Source organism: Lucilia cuprina, chromosome 5 (genome assembly GCF_022045245.1).
Source record: "Lucilia cuprina isolate Lc7/37 chromosome 5, ASM2204524v1, whole genome shotgun sequence".
In the NCBI taxonomy this organism is placed as follows: domain Eukaryota; kingdom Metazoa; phylum Arthropoda; class Insecta; order Diptera; family Calliphoridae; genus Lucilia; species Lucilia cuprina.
In genome coordinates, this window is record NC_060953.1 from 30,097,328 (window position 1) to 30,119,880 (window position 22,553).

General features: G+C 29.4%; 1 protein-coding gene across 3 annotated transcripts in view; it reads right to left on the bottom strand.

Annotated features, from left to right (window-relative positions):
- Nucleotides 1-731: 731 nt before the first annotated feature.
- Nucleotides 732-22,553, bottom strand: part of LOC111675698 (paired box protein Pax-7) — a 75,735-nt gene continuing 53,913 nt past the window's right edge. The window contains exons 2-6 of one of the 3 annotated variants that reach the window (XM_046952958.1): nucleotides 13,163-13,372; nucleotides 8,771-8,911; nucleotides 3,971-4,297; nucleotides 3,635-3,819; nucleotides 732-1,642 (exon numbers count right to left, since the gene is read on the bottom strand). In XM_046952958.1, coding sequence (XP_046808914.1) covers nucleotides 878-1,642; nucleotides 3,635-3,819; nucleotides 3,971-4,297; nucleotides 8,771-8,911; nucleotides 13,163-13,372 — 1,628 coding nt within the window. In that variant the 3' untranslated portion in view covers nucleotides 732-877. Of the gene's footprint in view, nucleotides 1,643-1,707; nucleotides 1,884-3,634; nucleotides 3,820-3,970; nucleotides 4,298-8,770; nucleotides 8,912-13,162; nucleotides 13,373-22,553 lie in introns of those variants that run through there. The other 2 variants (XM_046952960.1, XM_046952961.1) reach the window with 2 other exon arrangements.

A 22,553-nucleotide genomic window follows, 5' to 3' on the forward strand; every position in this document is an offset into this window, starting at 1 on the left:
AGCTATAACTTCAGAACGGTAAATAACAGAAACAAGCTTAATACCTTAAAACAAAGCTAATATTGTTCAAAATTTATATTATACTAGCTAAACCCAGTGTGCTTTGCTACCCTAAAATCAATGTATGTTAAAAAACACTTACAATTTTAATGATTCTAACTATAATAGTTTTATAGATAAACATTTTTTACAAATTATTGCATGTTTCGAAAGTTTTTCCAAATATTAATTTAGATTTTAATGTAACCTATGAAAAATTTTAATAATACAATAGTTTCTCACCTTAATGTTAAAGTTTTTCATGTAAAATTTTCTAGCTCTAATAGGTTTGGGAGGTTTAATTTGAAATGAATGAATGAAATCTTCCTAAATGCCAAAAATATTAAGTGTAAACAGTCTAGATTTTAAAAAAAATTTTAAATAAAATCTACTAGATTTCGTGTATGTGTAAATAGGGTATTACAAGTACAAGAGAAATAATGATGTTTCAGTGAAACATTCTCAAAGTTGTTATTGCGAATAAAAATGTATACAATAACTAAAATATGGCTGAAATAAAATAAAACAAACTATTATTTGTATACTACGGCTATATATTGTTTGAAAAACACAATTAAGTTGTAGCAACAATGTCGAACAGTGTTTTTCTTTTTTAGTGTAGAACTGACACATAAAATATTTTTATATGGCATTTATCGATCCAAAATAGAGAACAAGTTTTCTAATGATTCGGAAATTTTAATAAAATCGTAAGAATCTATTTATTTACGTTTGTGATATAATATATACAATTAAATTAAATGTTTTAAATAATTGAAATAACTATGAGTATATTAATTTAAAATTTTATTTTTTTATAATGTATACATGCTAAATACTATATTGTGTATATATTATTCGTATCATTTATGTTACATTTATCATTAATATTATTATTATTACTATTCTCATTTTTGTAAATGTTTTCGACGTCACTAGTACTATCACGATCACTGCCACTATTATATCCGTCAGTCATAATATCAATTGGATGAATTTTTAAACGTAGTGTTGGTGCGGTCTTTATATTTTTATGATTTTGGCTTCCGGTTGAATTTGCATCGACTACCATTGAAGAAGAGGATAAGTCTAGATACTGTAAAGTCGGTTTATTGGCTATAGTTTTGCCAAAGTTTGGTGGGAAAATATTTATGGATTTAAAAGCACTATTTTCACCTCCCATTGATAATGGAACTGATGCTGTGTGTGATAGTATTTGATCCGTTATTTGTCCCTTCGGATGTTTTGGACTTTTGCTGCTTGATTCCGCTGGAGGTGGACTTTCGGTATGGATGGGAGTATTGCTTAAAGTTGGCGTTGTCGAGTTCAGATTTTTTTCGCTGGTATCGAGGTACGGTGTGCTCCCAACACGTTGATATATTGGGTATAGAAGGGCTTGATGTTGGCTCAGCTTCATTGGTTCTAATGAACTGTCGACCCCCGGTATTCTCGACAGTATCTGTGGTAGCTGGTGCGAGAAATGTTGTTCCGTTGAGAAATTGATAGGAGAGCAATGATTTTGTGGTGATATCGAGTCCCTTTTTCGTAGTAGATTCACACGTTGATGCCGACGCCATTTCGCTCGTCTGTTGGAAAACCAAACCTAATTGATCAATATTAAGAAACCATGTGTTAGTCTATAAAAGTGTCAATGTGACGTTATGATTGTTATTAATATGCATATACGTACATATGAATATGAACCCACGAGCATTCGTGTATGTATGTGCTTGTGATATTATTTTTGTATTAATATGGATTGATATTAATTAGGGTGAGAAAGTATGTACGGATTAAATAATAAAAGTTAATAATTTTTGTCGTTCTCCAAACTAGCCGAGATCCTATAAATATGCGTAGAAGTGATAAATAGTTTTTTTTATGCCTATTTCTTTACTATTATATAAAGCTTTTCAGAATATAAAATGTCACCCTGTAAACTGTGAAGGTCAAACTCAAGCAATACTATTGGGAAATCAGCTTGAAACAATATTAAAATATTATCATGTGTTAAATCGATTTAAATGAAACTTAAGAAAAATATATAATGAATACACGTTTTTAGGATGAAAAATTGAAATTAATCCTTAAACGTCAATATATTTTTATAATTCAATAAATATTTAAGAACATTTTGTGAAAAAAATTGTGGGTGATAGAAAAAAATAGTTCGGTTTCAACAGTAAAAAATCATTCGATTTGGTTTGAAAAGTTTTTACACATGTTCCCAGTAAAAAAGTGTGGAAAAAGATGTAGCATTTTCATCAGAACTAGTAACTCGAAGTGCTTCGGGTGAAAAACCCATGAATTTTACATTAGCGTGTCATTGGAGGGATGTTGTTCATTTTTGGTAACTCTGAACTACATCTAATCTTAGTTTAAAAAACAGTTAAAATCTGATATTTGGATGTCAAAAATAAAACAAATTCTCTTAATGACACTCTTATGAAAATTTCATTGTATTTTCACCGAAACCTAATATACTTCAAATATGTTATTTGTAATAACTTTTCTACATCTTTTCATACTTTTAACTGGGTTTAGATGTGATTAAGATGTAGTTTGCAAAGTATGACGTCAATTATTTTTTGCTGGGTTTATTAAAATCAGAAAAAAATTTTTAGATTTAATTATAGGGCGTCTCTCATTCAAATTCTATATTTCATGATTCGACAAACTAAATATCAGCTGCGAATTACACAAGATGTACGTAACTCTCTCTGATATACCTACGAATTCGGTATTAATGTGTGTCATCCTTAGTTTTTATCGGGTATTTATCTTTGTTTTCAAATTATCTTTGATATCTATTTCGAAATTAAATTAGCAACATTTTCTCTTAATTTTTATTACACAAAGATAAATATTTTACTGAATTACGATTGTACTTAAGAAAAAGCTTTAAGGATACAGATAGTGGTCATTGAGTAGGTCAAAATTAACTCACCAAAGATGTTAGTGGGCGTTAGTAACTGTTTAGGAGTTCACGTAAATCGAGGGTTACTTGTTTGTACCAAATATGAAATTGATTAATGAGAGACTTTATTGGCTGCAGCGAAAAAGTTAGATAGCTTTCTTTGCAGATTTTTAACAAATCATTTATATTGGGTTTAATATTAATCTCGATGAGTTATGAATTTAAGACAAAATTCCACTGCAATATGAATATTGAAAGGCCATCGGTATTTTTTAAACTCTAATAAACTAAAACTTATATTAATAAATAATTAAATGCAATTTTAGCAGGGCATAGGGCACGTGAAATCATGAACTGATTTCCATAAAAAAGTTGGATTTAAAAACCGATCAGCAGGATTTAGAAATTTTTAATAAACAAATGTAAAAAAAAAACCGGGAAATATCTATATCCGAAATATAAATTCGTTAAACCATTAATATTGTTGTAAAGTGTAAAAAGGTAATCCGTGTTTAAATTGCTATCAAAATGTTATGATATTAATGCAATTTTTGTAAAAAATAAAATTACAATATAAATAATGTTTAGTAATTTACAGCAGTCGGGTTAGGAGAATTAATAAATTGTAAGACTAAGATACATAATACGTAATGAAAATATATTTTATTATATAGTTACCTGAACTCTTGCTTCGCTAAGTGATGTGCGAGATGCTAACTTTTCTCGTGTGCTTACGCATGGATAGTGTGACTTTTCAAACTCCTTTTCTAGTTCTTCCAGTTGATCGGGACTAAATGTGGTTCGATTACGTCGAAATTTTGGTTGATCGCTATCATCCGACTCTGAATCCTCACCTTCAATATCTTAAAAAAGAAAAAACACGACAAGAATATGTGTTCAACGGAAATTATAAATATACATATTATGAATTTATTTTCTTATACTAATATACATGCATACATACTTATATGAGTTCAGCTTAAAATTAAATACATTAAAATTAAATATCCTTACCTATCATTCTGTTGGCTTCTGGAGATCCCATTGTGTCATTTCCACTTGATGTTGGCGATGTTCCAGTGAGCGAAACGTTTAAATCAATACTGGTTTTATTAATAGTTTTTTCGAAAATTGCATTCTGATTGGTACTTGGATGCCACAGTTGATTTGCTGCCGGCAATGGTGTTGGCCATGTTTGAAAACTTGCATATGGATGTTGTGGATTAATGTAGCCATAACTAGCGGCACGTGCAAACTCTGCTGCAGCTCTTTCTGCAGCTCTATTTCGTAGAATTCTATTTATTGATGATACTGATGGTGCTGTGGCATTCGTACAAACACCTGAGAAAAAATAAAGATAATATTACTTAGAGTTTGATTCCTTTAAAGTGTTTATTTATCGAGAAGTGTTAGTCAAATAATGGTTTGAATAAACAAATTACTATTATTATTTCTTCTTTGAAAACACAAATTATAACCCACACTAGAATAAAATGTGGAAACATTTTAAAATATACGCAGATTATACTTTATTATCTAGAATAGTCTAGTCAATTGTCTAACCTATATTCTAGTCCATAATCTTCTCAATAGTCGAGTATAAACTCTATTTTATAATAAAATATAAAATTTTGACTTGTATTATTATAGAAAAAGTTTTAAATTTTATTAAAATAAACTTCTTAAAGCTCTTCTTAACCTTTACTATGAGAAATCGGAATCGAAAGTTTCGATAACTTAATTTAACATTCAGAAGTGTTGAAAACTTTGAATCTAAATTTAGTATATAGAACTCAATTAAAAAAATTTAATACTCATCATTTTTGATAGAATTTCACATCACTTCACATTACGTAAATTTTCTCAAATGCTACCTCCGAATTGTCAAATATTCTTATTTAAAATTATGTGATAATGTAATTTACATATTTAATTAGGTGGTAATTTTGCTTTTTCATCTGATAAGTGAATGAAAAACACAGAAATTCAACAAATGATCTCTTTAAGAAATGTATGGAAAATAAAGTGTTTTTCGGTATCGGCTTTATATGGGAGTTGTGACCAATTATTGTTTTATTATCAGAAAGGTCAGTAATATGATTTTTACACATACATAGGAGAGATTTTTGTCTGTTTGTATTATCTGGTTTGTATTATTATTTAGAGTTAATATATTCATGTTTATGGCGATATCATATTTGTACGAAATATTCATGAACTTTTAACATTGTACGTCCAAAATAAATCTACGAAATAATTAATTTTCAGACTTGGGAGGTAAAGAAGATTTGTAATTTGTAATTGTATTTGAAGTTTTTCAAATTACAATTACTTGTAATTGAAATTTTGCCAAATACAATTACTTGTTTCACAATGAATTTGTTCCTTATAATTACATGTAATTTGTAGTTAGTGATACTGAAATCACAATTACAAATAAATAAGTATAATTGGTAAAAGTAATTCTAATTGGCAAAAGTTTAATTACATAACAAGTAACCGTACTTGTCAATTATACATTACAAGTAATTGCAATGGACCATATAATGAAATACTATGTGTGATCATTGCCCCCATGCCTCCTAATTTTCAATGAGAATGCAAATTGAATCATGAGAAAATTTTGTCACACACAATAGTTTATCAACAAAATTAGAAAACAATATAAATAATTTATTCAAATAGCCAGATAAAACTAGCAGATTTTTAGATTTTGTTAAAAAAGAAAAAATTACCTTTCAGTAACACCTCGAACACTTATATCTTAGGGCCTTTAAATTCTATCAATTTCTTCATTCCAACAAAGTTATGTATAAGTTTGTCATTCCGTTTGTAATTTCTATAATATAATTTCCCGACCCTATAAAGTATATATATTCTGGATATATATTCTGGAGTCGGTTAAGCCATGCCCGTCTGTCTGTCTGTTGAAATCAGTTTTTAGAGGACCCCAGATATCGGCGAAATCCGATTCTTCAATATATCTGTTAGACATGCTTTTAAGAAGATCGTTATTTAAAATCAGCAAAATCGGTCGGTAAATAACGGAGATATGAGCAAAAATCCGAGGCAACCCCTGAAAATTTCATCAAAAAATGTCATATTTTTTCATGCTTTGTTAAATAAGCAACAACAACACTGTATATTAGAAAAAGATGTACACGTATGTTTAGATGTATTTGGGTTTTCAGCTGTGTATATCGTTTATGTATGTTTGGATGCTGTTGGCGTCATTGAGTTGTGTATTTTTTTTTTTGTGAATTCTGTTCATATATTTGGATGTAGGATTTATTGGGTTGTTTATTTTGTTTTTCTGTGTTTTTCGTTATGTATATTTAGATGTCTGTTGGTTTAATTGTCTTGTGTATTAATGTAGTCGGGAAAACATTTATAAAACTAATATGTTTAAAATACACTATGGTGAAGATTCGGCACAGCCGAATATAGCACTCTTACTTGTTATATTCTTTAACCTTTAACTTTAACCTTTTCTATACCCGAGCAAAATTAGTTACATCATTCAACAAGTAGGATAGTATAGTCGGGCATGACCGACCATAAAGAACCTTTTATGTTGAATTTTACCCTTATTCTAAAGTATTTATGCAATTTATTGATAAAAAACTAAATTTTCTAAATAAGGTTTTATATAGGAGTATAGGTCAAACATGGGCCGATCCTCGGTAAATTTAGGAAAAGGATGTAGTTGTGAATAGCAGATAGTTTTGTTGAGTTTCATTGCGATACAAATGGTTACAAGTTAATTTTAGACTTTTAAGACATTTTTTGAAGGTGTTAGGGTCAAATAAGGGCCGATTACGGTTGTATGGGGCTAGGTGAAATAATGGTTCGATTTCAACCATTTTCAATAGGCTTCGTCCCTGTGCCAAAAAACATGCTTGGTCCAAATTTCATCAAATCGATCGGTATACTTTAATGTGGGTATAGGACCACTATGTTTGTGTATAATACCCTCCCCACTATAGCGGTGTAGGGTATAACAAAATTAATTCATCAAAATCGGTCCATATTATAACTAACATATACTTTTTCTGCATTACCGGTATGTTGGGTATTGCTGAGTTAAAAGTAAAAAAATAGGTCATAATATGATTTTTTAATATATAAATAAAAATTAATATGAAAGCATAAGGCAAAAGAAGATACGATATATAGATCGAGATATATCACTTTGAAATAAAACACATACATAACGACTTAAACGTACAACTGTCACGATCGTCACACTGGAAATGCCCATTCATATTAAGCACTCACAATGCAGCTTTTTGTCGAGATATGAGTATATTAAACATTATTATGAACATAAAAGTCCTATTCGTAGGTGTAGTTGTATGAGGGCTTGGTGAAAAAATGGATCGATTTCAACCATTTTCAATATGCTTTGTTCCTTGGAACAAATTTTATTGAATTATCTTCAAAATTGCGACCTGTAGTTTGATTACAAGGTTTATATGGACAAGGCTAAATCGACTCGGAAAATGAATCCGTGCCGATTGGTATACTTGGTATAGGACCAATATTATTGTGCGTTACAAACATCTGCACAAACCCAATATACACTCCCAACTAAAGTGGTGTAGGTTATAATAAAGTGACTTGTGTAACGATGGGGAAGCACATCAAGCTTTGACAATATATGTGCATGTATGTATGTATGTATGTATGTATGTATGTATGTATGTATGTATGTATGTATGTATGTATGTATGTATGAATTGTTACTATTCCGTTGTATGTTTTTCTCGTTTTTCCTTAAATATAATAACATGCTGCAAACAAAAACTAATTACTCAGCCAATACTATTCTGCTGCTCATTAAATAACGTACGGATGTTAATAAATTATCCAATAAATAAATCTTCATGTATACCACTGTTTAAATCGGCAAATTCCAAATTATACAATAGCCACAGGGAATGATTAGTGTCATACTAGGGTACTCAATTAATGGGGTTTTTGTTTTAATTAATTAATTCGATAAAAAGTTATTCGTGGTTTTAACTTAATCGTTTAATAAATGGATAATGTAAAATTATTCGGTTAATTGAGCAAATTAAGCTTTGAATAATATTAAAAAATCGTTCCTATAAAAATAAGTTATTTAAAAATGGCTTAATGTTAAGTTTTATTTTATATTTGGCGATATTAATTTTGTCGAGCGATTAATTAAACAAAATTAATCGGTTAATCAAACGACATGTAATTGATGGAATACCCTAGTCTTTCCCATATAGAGTCGAAGCTCGGCGTAACGATTAACAAAACATGTACACTTAGTATAAAAAAATGCAAAACGTAAACTAATTTAATTTTAAATGCACCATTCGTTATGCGGAGTTTCTATTGTGTTGTGTCATTCAAAAACAAACCATAAACACATCAGTGAAGATGCCCACCTTGATTGTGAAAATAAATGAATGTATACGATACTCGTACGTATGTATGTATATACATACGTACTTAAGTAACTATGTATGTATTGTATTGCATAATGAATATCTGTGTGTGTGTTTGTTATTATAGGATTTACGTTATCGAGATTAATGATTTTTTTGTTTCTTGCTCATTTTTTTAATACAATTGCTGATTTCCTTCAATCGTTAATCGTTTGCGTCCATCCATCCATTGCTGTACATTAAATGATCTTCGAACTCATATGTACACACATACATATGTCATTTGTAACCAAAGTGAATGAATGAATGAATGAATGAATGAGTGATTGAACAAACCAGCGATTTAAGAAGTACACATGTTCTATATGCAAAAACATATTAATGGATTGCTTACCTTCAGATATCAGTCGTTCTCGAATTTCCCACGCAAATATTGTAGGATTCTCACGTTTGTATTGTTCAATGTTTGATACTACAGCTGGAGTAGCAACTTTAGGCTTCGATCCTCCAATTAAACCAGGTGGTCTTAGCGTACCTAAAATGTCAAGTGACACTCTTTAATAAGACAACTTAACGAAAATAAAACAAACTGAAATGTGTTACATAAATATACAGTGAATCAACTAAGTAATTTGCCTATGTAAAATTTTATAAATTTTAAGAAAAAACTTTATCTGATCAATTATTTTTAGCAAAATTTAGCAATTTGTTTGTAGTATTTTTTAAGGAATATCATATATTTTATTTTTTACCATAGAAAGTATTCTGATATTTTAGATTTTTTGTTAATTTTTTACCGATTTATTTTCATATATACCTAAAAGAATTTATCAATATTTTACTTATAATGACATCTATCATTTCTTTGATTTTATTTCAAAAATAATTAGTATTTTTTAATTAGATACATGATATACTAGAAAATCAATGGATTTGACCTAAAAAAATTTATTGAGGTATAAATAATATCTCAGTCAAATATTATAAAATTTTGGTAAAGTGTATTTTAGGTAATGTAGTTATTTCATACATTACTTGGTAATTGTTATGAATAACATTAATTAATTTTTTGAATATAATTTGTAGCCAATTGCCTATAGTATGTGTCTAATAAGGAATTAGTTTTTGGTTCTAACCCTAGTCGATATTAGAAGTTTTTTTAGAAATGTAGATATTACAATCTAGATAGAATGATAAAATAACTTGTTTTTTTTTTTTTTTTTTGTAAACATAAAAAATAACTGTTTTGTAAATATAAATGTGCTTATCCGATTAAATGGGATAAGCACATTTGTAATAAGTTGTTTTTTGTTTTTGTCGAACAAAAATAAGTAGTTATTGACCCAAAAAGTAACTACTTACACTTTTTTCCAATATTACTTGCCAACCTACCGGGTAAGTAAAGATTTTGCTGGGATATTATAAAAATGTTGTGTTGATAAATCAAAACTATATTACGGAAACCCCATCTGTTTGGGGGGTACTGTGTGAATTTTATTAATAATTGTATATTATTGATTCTTATTCAATAAACCTAACACTACAGTACCATCATATCCACTCTAAATATTGAAACAGTACCGTATATACAACTATAGAAATGCTTTATTTTATAAATAAAATAAAGTTGGCGTTCTGTTCTAAATAAATATAAGTGTATGTACAAGCTGAAAAAGATTACTTTTGTAGACCTTAGGTGATGATAACTTACTTTTATATTTTTTTTTAAAAATATTGATAAACATTTCAAAGCTGTATTTCTTTGATTTACACTTGTTTTAAAAACTAAACTAATTTTTTTACATTTGAATTGTCTTAATATTTTCCATTAAGCATTTTTATCGCAAATAATTTCTCAGTTTCTTACTATGAGGATATGATTTTTGAAAATAGCTATGGAAAAATACTAAACACGTGTTCTTTAACAATAACTTCTAATTCTTCTTCTTAATAAAGATTGTACTAATAACAAATTAGTAGTGTCCGACCGAACGTTCGGGTACGGGTTCGGTAAAAAGTGAGGTTCGGCCATTGTTCGGTGTTCGGCGAAATTTTAACCGAGCGCCGAACTTTTTATAAAATGTTTATTTATCATATTTGTACATCATCAAAAAGTTTTAAAAATGCTGAACATTTTTTTACAGAAGTTATCATACATCCTGGCTGTACAATAAATTTCCAATATACATGGGTAAAGAACGCTTTTTTAACTGTTCGTTTTTTTCAACTAATTTAAAAAGTGTTAACCAGAAAGTGATTAAATAGTTTAAATCTTTGGTCTCATTTGTAACATTGAAATTTTCTAGGTTCTTATACTTAAACGATCTAGACACGTCTGTCAGTCAGGCAGACTGTCAGTCTCTTAAAAGAACGATAGGACCAAAACTATTGTTGCAGTTTGATTGGTATTCAAAATGAACAAAATCGGTTTACATTTGAACATGGCCTTTATACAAGCTTCGCTTTAAAAAATGACTAACGTTCAATAACAGGCTTAAAAATACTAGTTTTTTATGAAATTATACTTAAATTTTTTTATGAACCAAAATTTCATATAAATCGGCGAATTGTGTTAAGTATTGTAAGTATATTATCTTTATATTATATATATTTTTTATTTTTTTAGAAACTGAAATTTTAATGATTGGATAAAATTCATTTGAATTTCGATACATATCTAAATAGAAATTTTGATCCCCTTGGATCATAATATGATCATGTATAACAATATTATGATAAATTAAATATTTTTTTATTTTTATTTTTATTAAAATATTTTGACGGTATTTAATCATAATACGATATTTAAAAAATTTTTACAATAACAATAATATGTTTAGACTACAATCACAGAATTATATCATTGTCAATGAATCGTTTAAAACCCAAAAATAAAGGTATTAAGATATATTGCATTTCACAAAAATAGTTTGTTATTAGAAGTTTATCATTCTCTGGGATTCGGAATTAGTTGATAATTGACCCAATTGCTAATTAAAGAACCTTTTCAAAAAATATTCCGGATGTTCATATTTTGGTTTTAAATGTTATACATTTATTACTGTTTAATCATAAATGCATTTTTCATTTAAGAAAAAAGTTCGTGTTCGGGTTCGGCCGAACATTCAAATTTAACGAAGTTCGGTGTTCGGTACTGAACGAAATTTTGAGTTCGGTCGGACTCTACAGTTAATAGCAGTTAATATATGCTTATACACTATTACACGTTTTATCTCAAATTCGCTCTATAACCCATAGTGCAATGTGTGTCTATCCATAATTAAAAATAGTATAACAGGTCATATTTATGATAAGAGTTAGAAAAAAATTGGCCGTCACAATCCACAAATTTATTCATAATTGTTACCTGTGACCCTATTGGAAATTTTTGATAGACCACATTAAACTATGGACCAGAGCGTGACGTTGTGAAAAGGGATATGGCAGAAATTGTGTACTTTTGGCTAATATTAGAAATACAAAATTCGACATTATCCGTATTCGAGTTAAAAATATTAAGATTTGAAAATCTCATTGCAATGAAAATAAGTTACTATATTCGCTAACAACAGATTTTTGTAACCTTTGATCTCCAATATCTAGCTTAGCGTACGTAGGGGGTAGGGTGGTAGTAGAGGGATTTACGTTTACATTTAAGTTATTTATGCAGAATTTCATTGTTATATTATTGATTATAAGTTCATTTTGACCTTCGAACCATTTTCTGAAGGGGACTTCGTATGGGGCTAGGGACAAATGAGAACCTCTCATTACAAAAATCGGCGGTATACTTATTAAAAATTTTGAAACGCTGATTCCTGATAGAATGTCTTGGTCATGCGGAAGATTAGAGCAAATACCAGTAGGAATCCGTTGTTACACAGATGGCACTAAATTATGGGATAAAGTGGGCTGGGGTTCTATATTGAAGACCCAGATGCAGAAATATACTACCGTTTACCTAATCATAACACAAGCTTCCAGGCTGAAGTGCGAGCGATAACGGAATGTGTAAATTGAATTAGAATAAATATTGCGCCCACAGCACTGAAAATTTAAAATTTAAGACTGTATTGGATTGTAAGAAAGCATTAACTGAATACTCTCCCAGAGGTAAGGTTCACATCATATGGGTACCAGCCCACTCGAGAGTAGTCGGTAACGAAAGAGCGAATGTAATAGCTTTATGCAAAATTGGACGTGCTGATTCAGACGTATGTAGAGCATGTGGAGAGGACAGTGAAACTCTGGAACACTTTCTATGCTACTGCCAGGTATTCGTCGAAGTTAAATCCAAGTATCTTGGAAGTGATATTATTCCAAGTATCTTGCAAGCGATGTTACTAACACTAATTGGAAGATTCTTAGGAATTACGTTAAGGAAACTGAGTTTCTGAACACTGAAAAATAATTCATTCATTTCCCTTTTTTCATGATAAGGAGCTCACAACAGGACCGATTGGTGTATTTCTTCGGATTTGATGTAGTATACATCCTCCTATCAAACTAATCTAACCTGTTAAAAGCTAGGTTTTAAAGATTATTGTGGAGATAATTGAAGTTTTGCAAATTACAATTAATTTTAATAGTAATTACAATTACTTGTAATTGTAATTGAAAAATTTACAATTAATTGTAATTGATCGCGTAATTAATTGCTGTGTGTAATCATTACATCCATACCTGTTTGAAAATAAATATATGATCATCATAAAAAATCAAAAATTGCAATGGAAAAGATTAGTTTACATACAAAATTATACGAGTGTTAACGTTCTGCACTTACCCAGTAGTTTAGATACAGCGTTTTGTTGGGTCAACAAATGTTGTGCTAAGTCATAACCACGAAGTCCAAAACGTGAAAGTTCCAAAAGTCTATTCTGGGAGGCGAGTGTATTCAAAGGTATTGTTGGCGGTCCGTTTCCGAAAACGGCATTCAATGATGGTGGGGTTGCTATTGAATGTGGCATTATAGGGTTAACAGAACAAAGTCCAACTGAAACAAATTGTAGAAGATATTAGATTAGTTTCATGTCTTCCCATTTTCTTCCTATTATCAATAAATGTTTTTATAAAGAACATAAAACAACTCCGTTTTTTTAATTTAAAAAAATATGAATTTTTCCGATTTTTTAAAGTGTTTTTATTAGGAAATTTTTAAGTTTTATTGATATTTTATGCATTTAACAGAATTTAAAACTACTTAAAATATATTACTGAGCAAAATTGGAATGCAAATTTTTAAATCCGATTATCATTAATGTACACTTTCATCAATAACAATTCCAAATAATTGTTAAGATAAATGCATGTTTGATGAATGTACACATTGAGCACGTCTCCTAACTCGTTCTCTCTCTCTCTCTCTCTCTCTCTTGACAATCTTTCAATATATCATTAATCAAAATTTACTAATTTTTATTTTATTAAGAATACTTTTTTGGTTAATGGAATATTCAAGCATCATTTTTTGTGATATTTTGATTTTTTACTTAGTTTAAGTTAGATCAAATGCCCATCAAAAATATAAGATTCTGTATTTTATAGAAAATATTATAGATTTATTAATAATGCATTTACAATGTTTGCTAAAATATGCGTTTGCATCAAAAATGCATTTATCTTAAAAAATATTATTTAGAAATGCATTTTTTTAAAAGTGTACATTAGTGATAACCGAATTAAATCATTGTCAAAATATTGTCAAAGTGCATTCAAAAAATGTTTTTTATAAAAAACGCAATATTTTGAACTGAAAATGATAATGATATCAGAAATGATATCAGAACAAAAGAGCACAGCCACAAAATTCTCCTTTTTTTGAATTGTTTAAAAATTTAATTTATATATGTCTTATATGTCTAATAGAGTATGTGTTTACAAAAAATAAAAGAAATCTTAAGACAATCGGAAAATTCTTAATTGATTTCTCATAGAATTCATGATATAAAACAAGTAAGATTTCTATATTCGGCTGTGTCGAATCTTATATACCCTTCACCATGATGTGATAAAAGCAGTCATTACGAATTTTATTACAAAAAATCAAAAAAATATGATATATGATCTAAATTAATCTGGGCTCTACGTGCTTAACTTCATACTTCTAGGTTCAATATTTTAGAAATATTAAAAAGTACCTTTTGAAGAGTACCTAAATTTCATGGTTCTAGGTTCAATATTATAGAAATTTCCAAAAGTACCTTTTGAAGAACGAAAAAGTATCAAGTATCCTTTTATGTGTTCTGGGCTAATCCGGGCTCTACATACTTAATTTCATGTTTCTAGGTTCTTTTTGTAGGTTCTTACCTAGTCAAGGTCCTACATTCTAAATTTCATGTTTCTAGGTTCAATATTATAGAAAATTCAAAAAGTACATTTTGTAGAACGAAAAAGTACCAAAAAGTCCCCTTTAATATGTTCTCGTCTAATCCGGGCTCTACGTACTTAATTTCATGTTTCTAGCCAATAACAACGTAACGTAACGTCACATTCATTCTTTGATTTGTGTTTATAAACAAGAAACCACAATAACAAAAAATTTACCGTTTGATACTGTGTTTTGTTTTTGTTTGTTTATGGTTTTGTACAAGCATGCACGAAAAATGTAAATTTTTCATGAAATGGTCTCGGATTTTTACTCATATCTTCGTTATTTATGGACCGATTGGACTGATTTTAAATAGCGTTCTATTCGATCGTATTTCCAATAGAATTATTGACAATTCGGATCTCGCAGATTTCTGGGGTCTTCTGAAAACTGATTTCAACATACACACAGACAGACGGACATGGCTAAATCGACTACGCTATCTATAAGGATCCAGAATATATATTATAGAAATTACAAACGGAATGACAAACTTATATATACCCTTCTCACGAAGGGTATAAAAAGAAACATAAAAATTAAATTATATATACAGTAAATCAACTAAGTTTTTTTGCCTACCTTTTTTTAAGAGAATTTTGTTTTTTGTTCATAAATAAAATTCGAAAAAACAGGTAAAAAGTAAATATAAGTATGTTATCCAATTAAAATTAGAAATTGTGTAAAATGGGAAAAATTAGAAAAAATATTAATATACAAATTTTGGTACATTTTTTGTTGCATTTTATTATTTTTCATCAGAATTTGCATGTCAATAAAGTATTTTGCATATTGAGAATTCCGGTTAATTTCATTGGGGTTTTCAAATTATTTTTTAATTATTTTTGAAATTTATTGTTAAAAGAAAGAGTGTTAAGTATTTTTCAATTGCGATTTGCAAAAATCGTATCCTCATTGGGTGAAAATGTGATGTTATTTGCCTTAAAATGTTTAAAGGATAATAATGAGCAATTTCGATATAAAAAATTAGTTTAGATTTCTAGAACAAGTGTAAATCAATAAAATATAATTATGAAATGTTTAATCAATAACATTAAAAAAATATAAAATAGAGTAATAAATGAAATGATCCAAAGAATTATTAAAAAAACGCACAGATTGCTCTTTCAAAATTTTTAACTGCCAAAGGGAGAAGACTTGTATCCAAGGAAAACTATTGGACTCCTGATTTATATTCTCCAAAATAAATATACGAACTAGGAGGAACACTATGTTTTAATTTAGACCTCTAAACAGACCTTAGGATGCTTGGAACCAATATAAAGTAAACTGTCGTGTAGTACAGGAAAAATATTTAATTTAGATATTTTAAAATAGAGGTGATTATCATACCCTAAGGTCAACAAAAGCAATATTTTTCACCAAATACATACACTTATATATATTTAGAACCCAAATCAAGAATAACTATCCAGATCCAAATACGATTTTAGCATTTAATAGCATATGGTGATGTCCCCATACTTAGAGTGGCTAGGCTGGTACTTAGTGTTAGATTTATTGAATAAGAATCAATTTTATATAATTCTAAATAAAATTTACACAATACTCCCCAAATAGATGGAGTTTCCGTAATGTAGTTTTGTTTATCAATACAAAATGACCAAAACCCCGTAATTTTTTTGTTATAATATATAGATTTATACCTCACAAAACATTTTTTCTACTAAACTACTTATTATTTTCGAAATTTAATGAAAGAAACGATAGATTTCATGTTAAGTCAAATATTGATAAATTCTGATAGGTATATAAGATAATAAATCGGTTAAGAAATGTCCAAATTTAGTCGTTCCACTACTAAAATATCTAAAAAATGCTATTCTAATATATAGGAGTAATAAAAATATTAAATTTTATAAAATAGTGCAGCAATATTAAAAAAAATGAACAAAAAACCTAAAAAAAGCAAAATACTTTATTGACCCAAAAAATTAACAATACGTTCACATTTTAACAAAAATATAACAATTTTACATTTTATGGTAGAAAATTAAAATATAAGATATTCTTTAAAAAAATATTCTTGCTAAAAATAATTCTTCAGATAAAGTTCTTTCTTAAAATTTGTAAAATTTTACATAAGCAAATTACTTAATTGGTTCACTGTATATAGTTGTTGCGATGACCGACCACTGAAATCCCATACAATTTCATATATATCTTTTATAAAAAGAAGTAAATTTAGGTGCCTATCACTGATCAAATCATTTTAAATTACACTGACTGAAAAACAAAGTTAATGAAAATAAAATAAATCAAAAACATACTTCTAAATAATTTTTTTGACCTACAAAAATTTTAAAGTTGCATTTGTCGCGACTATTTTTCAAAAAAAGTTGCTATCATAAAGACTGTAATGTTTAAATATGTTGCGCAAATCGGTCAGTTGCAATAATACGTAGTTGCGCAAATCGAGTCAGCACTGTAGTTAAAAAGAGGTACATATTAGGTTGATCGATCATTCGATATTTTCCAAAAACCGATTTTCGAATAGTTGACATTTCAAAAAAACTGTTGATATTTTTCAAATTCAGAAAAAACGGTTAACCGGTTTTTTCATAAATAACAAAATCCATTTTATTTTGTATACCGGTGTATAGAGAGGAAGATGAAAAATATCACCACTACACACACTATTGGTATTTTTTCAATGAAATTGCACTGAAAAAAATATGTGGCTATTTCCATTTTTGAAGATTAAATTGCACTTATATAATTTAGGAATATTTGTAAACAAAATATAATCAATGGACATATGAACAATAATTTCTTCACATACAATGAACATTTAAATTAAAATGTACAAAAAAGGTATCAAATAAGAATGAACTTATTTACTTTCATTGTTATTTAGGGTGTATGTTGGTTTTGTAAATTATGCTCTTGCTTTTGAAGTTGTGTTTTTGTTTTTTTCAAATTGCGTTTGCAATTTGTGAAACAAAGCGACATCAACCTACTTTGTTGAATGCTGTCAAGCAACTTAATAAAATATTTGTATTTTTTGACGCTCTTCTTGAGAAGTTCGTATGTGCTGTCTGCCGAAAATCTTCGTATTCAGAACAACACTGCCGCCGACGTCTACTCCAATTCCAGGACTCCAATATTTTTAAAATTTAGACGGGCTGTATTATTATTTACTTCAAAAATTAATTAAAATAATCTTTAGTCGTAATTCAGGTCTGAGTTGGGGAACAACTCTCGCGTTGTTTGTTGCCTGGCTTTCGACAGTTTTGCGTCTCACTCGCACTGGTGTAATGTATTACTTCATATAACTGTTCAAAGTTATATGATGTCTACATTAACCTCGTGCTTTCGTATTACCTCAAGTGAGGTTATGTTTTATTGGTGGAGACCATAGAATACTCAAACGTTTTTAACTGGTGGAGACCATAAAATACTCACGATATAACCTGGTGGAGACCATTTAAACTCAAATATATACTGGTGGAGACCATTAATACTTTTGATGAAATCAAGTCCGGATGCTCCAACTTCCTATGTGAAGGTATAGGTCGGTTGGTGGGGTTTTCTCTGGACAAACGTGTGATAACCTGGCAATATGAGTGCTTGATGCACCGCCATCCTAATCAAAACCCCAAAAAAAAAAAAATAATCTTTAAATACAAAACAAATAATTCGATATTCGACAAATGTGGTAAAGCAGAAAAACCGGTTGATCTTTATTTAGTCTCATGTAATGAAAATCAAGAAAATGAAATAGGGTCTGTATTATTTCCCAATTTTTTAAACATTTTAAAACATCAAATTATGCTCCATTTAAACCTCGAAATGATCAGTGTGACTTATGTCTGTCCAATAAGGCATATAACTTGTTAAAAGAGCAATTTGAATATAATATTTTTAAACACGAATATGATAATTATATTTGTTTGAAGTTTGAATTCGTCTACACTTACCACAATCATCGTAAAATATTTAAGAAATTCAATTCAACGTTTTCCTGAAACTAGTGTTAATAAAAACCGACTTTCAAAGAAACCGGTTTTTCGGTCAACCAAAAATTAATCATTCCTAGAAAACCGGTTTGTCGGTTACCCGAGAATAAAAAAACTGTTAAACCGGGTAACTGTAATGTATGGAAATGTTTAAAATATACTAATATTTAGTTGGAAGAGAACATTTTGCGAAATATTATGAATCACTGAATAAGATATTTGCCCTTTTTGTGTAGATATATACAGTAATATATCATGAGAAAACAATGTTATACAGATCTGAAGTTGGCATTGATTAGATGGTACATGGAATTAGTCATAGAAGGGATAAATTGTCCTTGCAGTACATATATGATACTATTAATGTATTAAACATGATAAAAATAAAAAGCAATATTTTTGAAAATGGCCTTAGTTTTCTACGTATACTGCATGATAAGCCGTCAGAAAGAATTTTTATGCTTTATCGATATCCATTAACACAAACACAATTATAATAACTAGAAAATATCAGCATTATAAAAACATACCTTTAGTTATTTCCAAGTTGTAATAATGGATCTTATTAGGGTATTCAAACGATTAATCGTCGATCGGTTAATCGATAAATTTTTGACGATTAATCGCTCGAATAAATGAAAATGGCCAAATTTCAAATAACAAATAAACCGAATAATTTATATCAATTAGTTAGTTAGTTAGTTAGTTTGAAAGGAGGATGTATACACATCAAATCCGAAGAAATACACCTAGGCCTCTATCGGGCCTGTTGTGCGCTCCTTAACCAGTGCTACGGGTGGGAATCGAACCCACCACCTCCGGTCTACCAGACTAGAACACTAACCACTAACCTACCGGAGGCCACTTATCAATTAACCGATTAACAAAAACTTATTATTAAACAATAAAATTACTATATATCTTATACAAATTTCAATATTTTTATAATAAATTTACTTTCTGTATTATTTTTATACCCTTCACCTTCGTGAGAAGGGTATATATAAGTTTGTCATTCCGTTTGTAATTTCTATAATATAATTTTCCGACCCTATAAAGTATATATTCTGGATCCTTATAGATAGCGGAGTCGATTAAGCCATGTCCGTCTGTCTGTCCGTCTGTTGAAATCAGTTTTTAGAGGTCCCCAGATATCGGCGAGATCCGAATCTTCAACAATTTTGTTAGACATGCTTTCGAGAAGATCGCTATTTAAAATCACCAAAATCGGTCGGTAAATAACGGAGATATGAGCAAAAATCCGAGACAACCTCTGAAAATTTCATCAAAAAATGTCATATTTTTTCATGCTTTGTTAAAAAAGCAACAACAACACTCTATATTAGAAAAAGATGTACACGTGTGTGTAGATGTATTTGCCCAGCAGTTCGACGGGACAGTCCCTAACTGACCACTTAACCTACCACTTGTGGTGGCCCCTAGTCACCTGACTACCCAGGTGACCGACCATTTTAACATTGGCTTATCCTACGAGGAAGTCAATCGTCACTCTACACCCTACAAAGAGACAGTAAAGAGACGATTGCCTCCGCTCTCGCTTACAAAGGAGACACTAAAGTGACGACTGTCTTCATTCTCGAAAAGAAAAATAACTTCTAATAATATAATCTCTAGGTTACTTAAGGACAGTAAAGAGACGACTGTCTGCGCTCCCGCTTACAAAGACGACACTAAAGTGACGACTGTCTTCATTCTCGATTACAAACGAATGACCCAAAACATACGAAATACGATCATCCAGGTGGGTAACTATTAGTGGAAATTAGTGTCTTTTTCGTATGCATTGACTGCTGGGTTAGGTTTTTAGCTGTGTATTTCGTTTTGTATGTTTGAATGCTGTTGGCGTTATTGAGTTGTGTATTTTGTTTTTGTTTCGTTTTTATATCCTTCTCCTTCGTGAGAAGGGTATATATAAGTTTGTCATTCCGTTTGTAATTTCTTTAATATAATTTTCCGACCCTATAAAGTATATATATTCTGGATCCTTATAGATAGCGGAGTCGATTAAGCCATGTCCGTCTGTCTGTCTGTTGAAATCAGTTTTTAGAGGACCCCAGATATCGGCGAGATCCGAATCTTCAATAATTCTATTAGACATGCTTTCGAGAAGATCGCTATTTAAAATCAGCAAAATCGGTCGGTAAATAACGGAAATATGAGCAAAACTCCGAGACAACCTCTGAAAATTTCATCAAAAAATTGTTATAAAAGCAACAACAACACTGTATATATAGAAAAAGATGTACACGTGTGTGTGTAGATTTATTTGGTTTTATTCAGCTGTGTATTTTTTTGTATGTTGTATGAAATCCAAACATACAAAGTATACACAGCAAAAAAATATGATTTGATTTTTTGTTAAAATAAAATAATTTTCCCTTTTGTTTTGCAAATATATTTTTTAATGAATAGAAAAAAGTATTTAAAACGTTTTCAATTATATGAGAGTAGTTATTGTACACTAATTTTATATGCGAATAATGTAAGTTTGAAATTTAAAACTAACACAACTTTTTTCCAAGTGCTTTTTAAAACAATTTTTTTTACGATAAACAAAAACAAAATCTACGTCTCGTAAATGTTTACCAGCAATGAATACGAAAGTGTTGTTGTTTTACTCTTGCTTGGATACTGTTAAGAACAACAACAACATATTGCTAGTATTAAGCGCATATAAGTGTATAGAAAACACACTGTTTATAGCTAAGCGCATTTACAAAAACAAAAGAGTACCAAGCGCATAGGGCTTGGGCACCCTTGGTTTGGATGCTGTTGTTGTTAGTTTTGTTTTTCTGTGTTTTTCTTTATGTATGTTTAGATGTCTGTTGGTTTAGATGCCTTGTGTATTTTGTGTTTTATTTCGTTTAGCGTTGTTGTTGTTCATTTTGTTTTGCTTTTGGTGTAGTATTAATATAGTCGGGAAAAAATTTAAAATTTATAAAAGATGTTTAAAATACACTATGGTAAAGGGTATATAAGATTCGGCACTGCCGAATATAGCACTCTTACTTGTTGTGAATTATGTTCGTATATTTGGATGTAGGTTCGTTTTATTGCGATGTTTAATTTGTTTTTGTGTGTTTTTCGTTGTGTATGTTTAGATGTCTTTTGGTTTAGATGCCTTGTGTATTTTGTTTTTTATTTCGTTTAGCGTTGTTGTTGTTCATTTTGTTTTGCTTTTGGTGTAGTATTAATATAGTCGGGAAGAAATTTATATAACTAATATGTTTAAAATACACTATGGTGAAGGGTATATAAGTTTCGGCACAGCCGAATATAGCACTCTTACTTGTTATTTATTCCGATGATTGTTTTTACCAAAATCCAAATGTTGTGCTATCAAATGCTTTGCTTTCAAATCACAAATACTTGGTAGTTGGACATACACAAAAGACATAACATATTCACTAATTGAAAGAAAAATCAGAAATAAACAAATAAATATGCCTTTCGAATTGGTTAAGTTAAATAAAACTGCTCGAAAATCCCCTTTTCCTGTTGAAGTACACCATTTAAACCACGAATTATTGAATACCTCAGCGGTGTTTATATATAAGGCCAAGTAATGATAAAATTGTTAAAAAACACATAAATCATAAAAGTTTTATATTATTCAAGGAAGATACTCGGGGATCCCACTATCAACATGATACGAGCATTAACATACGTACAAACTGTGGCTATATACAGTACCGGTTAAGAAAATAGTACTTCTATACAGTTTATGCTTTGTCTTCATATAAAACTTTTACTATACATTTCACTTTATTTTTAGTTTTGCTGTAATATACAGTGATATGAATACT